Genomic DNA, 7,500 nt, shown 5'->3' with positions numbered 1-7,500 from the left:
CTCTCTTTCTTTCTTTCTCACCCTCCCTCTCCCTCTCTCTGACTACCCCTTCCCTCCTCTTTCTCTCTTTCTTTCTCTGTCTGTCTGTCTGTCTGTCCACTAGTCTGACTGTCCGTTTGGCTGTCTGTCTCTGTCTCTGTCTTTCTGTCTCTTGTCACCAAACGCTTGCTTTAAATTGGTTGCACTGTTTAATTAAAAAGCAGCAAGGATAGAGTGGGGTGGGGTGGGGGGAATAAAGAAAGAAAGAATTTGTGTGAGACACAGAGGCAGAGAGAGACAGAGAGACAGAGAGAGACAGAGAGAGAGAGAGACACACAGAGAGAGTGAGAGACAGAGAGAGAGAGAGAAGGCTTGACTCTTTGACATTCTAATGCCATTTGTCATGAGGTCCTTAGGATAAAAGTGAAAGCGCCAACATATCTTATTTCATAACAAAACATTAGAATAAACAAATCAATATGGTAAAAAGTAAATATTGAAACAAAACAAAGTTGTTATCGAGTGAGCTAGCGAGCGAGCGAGCGAGAGACAGACAGACAGACAGACAGACAGACAGACAGACATACAGACAGATAAACAAACAGACACAGACACAGAGACAGAAGGAGACAGAGTCTGAGTCATACAGTGTTTTCCACAAGCAGTTCAGACATTATAACAATACCCCTTGTTTTGACAAAAGGGGTGTGCCATAACGTCCCTGGTCGCCTTTATCATATGTGTTGACAGGTAATCGGACCTGGCTGTCATCAACAGCGTTGCTATGCCCAGCAGGCAGTCTGCGACTGGTGTACTTGGCTATCAGGACCCACACCAAAATCACTCCTCAGGATCTTTTCAACAATACAATGAATTGATTGTCCCAGGACTATTAAAACAAATAAATGAATGAATAATTAAATCAACTATCTACATCATCCTTTCAGAAAAAAAAAGAATTCCACTCGTCACATCAATTAGAAATGCGACACGAAATGGTATATGTATGCCAGTAGAAATGCGACAAGAAATGGTACACGTATACCAGGAGAAAGACGACGTGAAATGGTTACATGTATACCAGGAGAAATCGACGTGAAAGGGTACATGTATACCAGGAGAAATGCGACGTGAAATGGTACATGTATACCAGGAGAACTGCGACGTGAAATGGTACTTGCATGCCAGTAGAAATGCGACGTGAAATGGTACATGTATATCAGTAGAAATGCGACGAGAAATGGTACATGTATGTCAGTAGAAATGCGACAAGAAATGGTACATGTATGTCAGTAGAAATGCGACAAGAAATGGTACATGTATATCAGTAGAAATACGACGTGAAATGGTACAAGTATGCCAGGAGAAATGCGACAGGAAATGGTACATGTATGCCAGTAGAAATACGACGTGAAATGGTACATGTATGCCAGGAGAAATGCGACGTGAAATGGTACATGTATGCCAGGAGAAATGCGACAAGAAATGGTACATGTATGTCAGTAGAAATGCGACAAGAAATGGAACATGTATGTCAGTAGAAATGCGACGTGAAATGGTACATGTATGTCAGTAGAAATGCGACAGAGAAATGGAGCATGTATGCTAGGAGAAATGCGACGTGAAATGGTACATGTATGCCAGTAGAAATGCGACGAGAAATGGTACATGTATGCCAGTGGAGTCGCCGAGTTCATCGTTGAACGTCAGATTCAGGGTTCAGTCCCCTCTTCAGCCCAGTGTTGTGTCCTTGGGAAAGGTACTTACTTGACTCCGATCGATTTTCCTCGTTCCCCCTCAAGTGTACACAGGAAACCTGACTTCGGCTGTGGGAGATTGAAACGGCGGACAGAATTCACTGCCTCCATGGCTGTCAGAAAGCTATGGGGCCTTTACATTTAACCATCTAACTTGAGACTAACTTCTCAATAATGTTACACATGTAGCCGAGCGCTCAGCTGGCTACTGACGATGACCATTGCCATTCATGTATTAATTCACATGCTGATAACAGCACTGCGACGGTGTTAGACTCAGTACTGCAAACCTCACAGTTAGTGTGCACCGCTACAAGGTGTGTGTAGTACCTCTGTTGTGACAGAATAAAGAGGAAAAAAAACACAAAAACAATACCTCTGCAGAATGACTCCCCACCCCCACCCCCCACCCCCAAAAATGGAACGAACATAGTTTGCCTGTTATCTGACAGTGAAGCAATCTGACAGGCTGATTGCAGAGGGAAGTTTCCATGGCTGGGAATCCTGTAATCTGAAGGCATGTTGAGACATCTCTGTAATCAGGAGGAGGAGTGACATACGTCAGGTTTTATTCTTATCCTATTTCGTTCTGTTTTGTTTTTAATTTATTTCATGTTGTGTTGTTTTGTTTTGTTTCATTTTTTTTATTTCATGATCTGATTGTGTGTGTGTGTGTGTGTGTGTGTGTGTGTGTGTGTGTGTGTGTGTGTGTGTGTGTGTGTGTGTGTCAGGCTATACTTTCAGTTTTTGTGAACAACACACACGCACACACACACGCACATGCACGCACAAGCACACACACACATACACACACGCACACACGCGCTCGCGCACGCACACACGCGCTCGCGTTCACCCACAAATACGAATGCTTTCACACCCACCTACGCACACACTTATACACCCACGCAGAGAGACAGAGACAGGGACACAGACACAGATACAGAGACAGACAGACAGACAGACAGACAGACAGACAACTATTTAATGGATGTTGTATAATGAGAGGAGTGAAATGAGCATAATTAATTTTTTTTAACATCCAATCATAAGGGAAACGAAACAATAAGTAACAAAAAGAGACAGAGACAGACAGAAAGAGAAACGGAATGAAGCAGAGACAGAGACACAGTGACAGTGACAGAGACGGAGACAGAGACAGAGTGGCTGTGACAGTGACAGAGACAGAGAAGAGGGGGCGGTGGTGGGGGTGGGTGGGTGGGTGAGGGGGGGGGGGGGGGCAGATATATCTAAAGACAGCCCTCCAGTTATCTCAAAAGGCTTATCACTGGTGGGGGTGAATTACAGGGGTTACTCGTTCTGATGACACCGATTGGGTTACCCCTTTTCAGCTGCAATGAACGTGCGTGAGCATGGCGCGGCCTCTTTGCCTGTAATGCAATGCTTCACTATCTGGTCTGCAGATCCAATTGGTGTGTGCACACCCCGCGTTAACGTGAGGCAGAGGGCTCTTTGATGTCCGACACACCAAATTACGTTTCTCTTTCTTCTTCTTCTTCTTCTTCTTCTTCCTCCTCCGTACTCCTCCTTCTCCTCCTCTTCGTCATCATCATCATCATCATCATCATCTTCTTCTTCTTCTACTACTACTCCTCCTCCCCTACTCCTCCTTCTCCTCCTCTTCATCATCATCATCATCATCATCATCTTCTTCTTCTTCTTCTACTCCTCCTCCCCCCTACTCCTCCTTCTCCTCCTCTTCGTCATCATCATCATCATCTTCTTCTTCTTCTACTCCTCCTCCTCCCCCTACTTCTCCTTCTCCTCCTCTTCGTCATCATCATCATCATCATCTTCTTCATCTTCTTCCTACTCCTCCTCCTCCTCTTCGTCATCATCATCATCACTTCTTCTCATCTTTGAATCTCCATCACTGCCACATTATTCCAGATAGCAGAAAAGCTTTAAAAAAAAGGGGGAAAAATAAGAAAAAAAAAGAGAGAGAAAGTCGTGTTCCCAGTTTTGAAGTTAAATGTTATTTGAAATGAAATGAATGTTGAGAAGTTCGACATTTAACATTCCTGCCTGATATTGGTGGAAATTTTAATCCTGACAATTGAGACCACGCTCTTAACGTAGATTGGCCCGTGTGTGTGTGTGTGTGTGTGTGTGTGTGTGTGTGTGCGTGTGTGTGTGTGTGCGCGCGCGATTCCTGTTTAACAATATCACCATGCTTAAAACTTTTCGCCGTTGTTGACGTAAGCTATGTGCCATGACGTCAGAGGTTAGGCCAATAAGCTTTAAATTTTTGTCCTTTCAAGTCACATACAGTATCAGCGGATTTTTTTTTTTTTTTAATGTGTAGGTTGTTAAAAATAAAATAATACCAGACGTCGACAGAGACAGAGAGGTACAGACAGTGCCAGGTGTGTGTGTGTGTGTGTGTGTGTGTGTGTGTGTGTGAGGGGAGGGGGGGACAGGGGTGGAGTAAGAGAGAGACGCTTTGACGCTTTGATATTTTATTGTCATTACCTGCATAGGTCTATTGACAAGGGGGTGATAGGGTTAATTCTTATGTCACCACAAGTACCATACCACACTCTGCTTAATCCATCAAAACAAAACAAAACAGCTTTTATCGAAATACAACATCCTTACAATAAGGAAGCAACAAACATTAAGAAAAGAAAAGAAAAGAAACAAAAACAAAACAAAAAGACAAAAACACCATTACTCGACCATCCATTCTATCAACGATACCGTCCAATGTCTACCTTACCACTTGGCCCACAGTCTGAACACAAGACAACAAACATCACACATTGCCATCCCCCTCATCCACTCTGGCACCGTTCTGAACAGTAAGACTACATCTTATTCTTTGTGCTTCTACAAGAAATTTAGCTATTGACAGTATTGTGAGGTCATCATCAGACGACAAAGCAGAAACAATGTCGTGCCTTTCAGCTACATCAGACTGAAAGAACTCGTACTTATCTCTTACCCTATCGAATGATTTACATTGAAACAAGTAATGTTTTTCATCATCTACACTAAAGCACACAAAGGACATGGTGATTCTGTGGATGTCCCAGGCTGAAACCATCTTTTATTTGCATTAAACCCAAGTGTCCTTAGTCGAAATCTTGCAAAGTTTATTCTTTGCCACTTATCTGTAATGACTGTCAGGAATTTTTCTGTTTGAAATATACTTTTGAATGAAAAAAACCAACTATATTTTTCTTTAGTTTCCATATCAGAATGCCAATTTTGTTTAAAAGAACAAATAAGTCTATCTTTAAATTGAGTAAGAGAGAGAGAGAGAGAGAGAGAGAGACAAAGACTAAAGAGACAACACGCCAGAAAGCCAGCCTGGGGTCCAGTTCAAGACAATCGTCATTTTACCTTCATGCAAGTTACCTTTGACATGGTAGGAACCCGCGGACACAGTTCAACGTGAGGTGAGGTGTGCTCACAGGCAGCTGACCCATCATTTTACTTCTCACCGCACCACAGTTCAGAGCATTGTTGGAGAGAGTTCGTAAAACACGAGCTCTCCGCAAAGCACGCCTGTTTTCCCTCAACAAAAAAAACAATGCACAAAAGGATCCGCCATATTTACCTCTGCTTCGTGGGCAGTCACCCAAAGTGGGCAGTGAGGAGAAATTGCCTTGGGATTTGTAGACTGGACCAGCGGGGAGGCTCTTGTGTTCCAGACTTGCGGATCTTGCTTACCCACGGGCAGTTTGCATTGCCTCAGGTAGATTTACCCGCAGGTGCACATTTTCCTGCAGGCACGATGGTCTCTTGAATACTGCCCCAGACAGACAATTACAGACAGGGACATAGACAGGGATAGGGACAGAGACAGAGATACAGACTAGGGATTGAGACAGAGATAGAGACAGACAGACAGAGACAAAGAGAGAGAGAAAAGAGATAGAGACATGTCCGGGAAATGGTCTGGATTCGTTTCAGTCAATATCAAAGGTTTGTTAAAACCTCAATTTCCTTCAAGAGGTGAAAGGTGGGAGAAAGAGGAAAAGAGACACTGTACCAGTTGTGATTAACGGATAATGAAAACTGGAAACATCCTCAAAATGTATGATTGATTCTGATACATGGTTTTGTTGTTGGTGGTGTGTTTTTCAGGCAGGGAATAACTCGGCACCGCCCAAACCATCGGGAGAACAGCAATGCTTTGCACGGCTTGGTCCTCAGGCAACGTTGGATACAGGTCAGTCAACATCTAGCTTTTTCTCTGTCTCTTTGTCTGTCTCTGTCTCTGTGTCTCTGTCTGTCTGTCTCTGTGATTCTTCCTGTCTCCATCTGTGTGTGTGTGTGTGTGTGTGTGTGTGTGTGTGTGTGTGTGTGTGTGTTTCTGTCTCTATCTCTCTGTGTGTCTGTCACACTATATCTGATCTTTTCTGTCTCTGTCTCTTCTCTCTCTCTCTCTCTCTCTCTGATTCTTTCTGTTTCCTCCACTCTGTTTGTCTTTCTCTCTATCTCTGATTGTTTCTGTTTCCATCTCTCTGTCTCTGTTTCTCTCTTTCTCTCTCTCTCTCACACTCTCACTATCTCCGATTCTTTCTGGCTCCATCTCTGTGATCCATGTCTATGTCTGCATCGATTACTTCTGTTTATTTTTGTCTCTATATCCGTTTCTTTCTGTCCCTATCTTTGTCTCCGTGTCTCTGTCTCTATATTGGTGTCAGTGTCTCTCTTCATCTCTCTTTGTCTGTCTGTCTGTCTGCCTGCCTGTCTCTGGTGTTTCTTTCCACATGTGTCTCTATCGTCTGTCTGCATGTGTCTCTGTCTCTGTCTTTTCCCGTGTCTGTCTGCCTGTCTTTCTTCTTGTCTCTATCTCTGTTTATCGCTGTCTCTGTCCCTCTCTGTCTCTTGGTCCCAGTCAATGTGTCTGCCTCTTGTCTTTCTGTCTGTCTGTCTCTCCCTCCCTCCCTCTCCCTCTGCATGAGTGTGTATGTGTGTGTGTGTGTGTGTGTGTGTGTGTGTAGGGGGGGGGGGGTGTACGCGCGCGCGCGTGTGTGGCGTGTGTGTGTGTGTATGTATGTATGTGTGTGTGTGTGTGTGTGTGTGTGTGTGTGTGTGTGTGTGTGTGTGTGTGTGTGTGTTGGTATGCACTCCGTCTTCTCTAATTTCTACGTTAAGTGAGACAGAAACAAAGAGATAGATAGAGAGACACTCCGTCTTCTCAAATTTCTACGTTAAGTGAGACATAAACAATTAGAGAGAGAGAGAGAGACAGACCGGCAGAGACAGAGAGACAGACATATAGTGTCGCCTGTCTGTTCTCCGTCTTCTCTATGCTCTATGTGTCTTTATAAGTGAGACAGAAACAAAGAGAGAGACAGAGACAGACCGGCAGAGACAGAGATATAATTGTCGCCTGTTTGTCGACGTCTTTTCCCCCCAGGTAACAGTGCTTGACATCAGATCTCAGGCAGAGAGGCTGCAGCGCCTGTTGATAACACCACTCAGGATGGGGAATCACTGTTTGTGTCGTCATTTGAAAACACCACACACAACAGGCAGACAGTAATTTGGATTGTCTCCCCAACCACTCCAGATGTGACGCGAACATGATTCCCGTAAAACCACGAAACCACACCTTTCTCTCTGTCTCTCTGTCTATGTCTCTCTCTGTAATACAATAAGCATAATAATGTTTTTTTTTCATGCAGCCCTCGAAGGGGAAACAGTAACACAAACGATGGGGGAATCTCTGTCTCTGCCGGTCTGTACTATGCATGCTGTACTGATTTTATGATTCCTCTTTTGTTTA

General features: G+C 43.9%; 1 protein-coding gene across 4 annotated transcripts in view; it reads left to right on the top strand.

The window, feature by feature from the left end:
- Positions 1 to 7,500, top strand: part of LOC143294251 (PDF receptor-like) — a 261,783-nt gene that overhangs the window by 116,990 nt on the left and 137,293 nt on the right. For all 4 annotated transcript variants that reach the window (XM_076605686.1, XM_076605688.1, XM_076605685.1 and 1 more), the window contains exon 3: positions 5,850 to 5,934. In XM_076605686.1, the coding sequence (XP_076461801.1) occupies positions 5,850 to 5,934 (85 nt within the window). The remainder of the gene's footprint in view (positions 1 to 5,849; positions 5,935 to 7,500) is intronic.

Source organism: Babylonia areolata, chromosome 19 (genome assembly GCF_041734735.1).
Source record: "Babylonia areolata isolate BAREFJ2019XMU chromosome 19, ASM4173473v1, whole genome shotgun sequence".
Taxonomy (NCBI): Eukaryota; Metazoa; Mollusca; class Gastropoda; order Neogastropoda; family Buccinidae; genus Babylonia; species Babylonia areolata.
The sequence above is the reverse complement of the archived record's forward strand: the minus strand, read 5'-3'. Positions and strand labels throughout refer to the sequence as shown.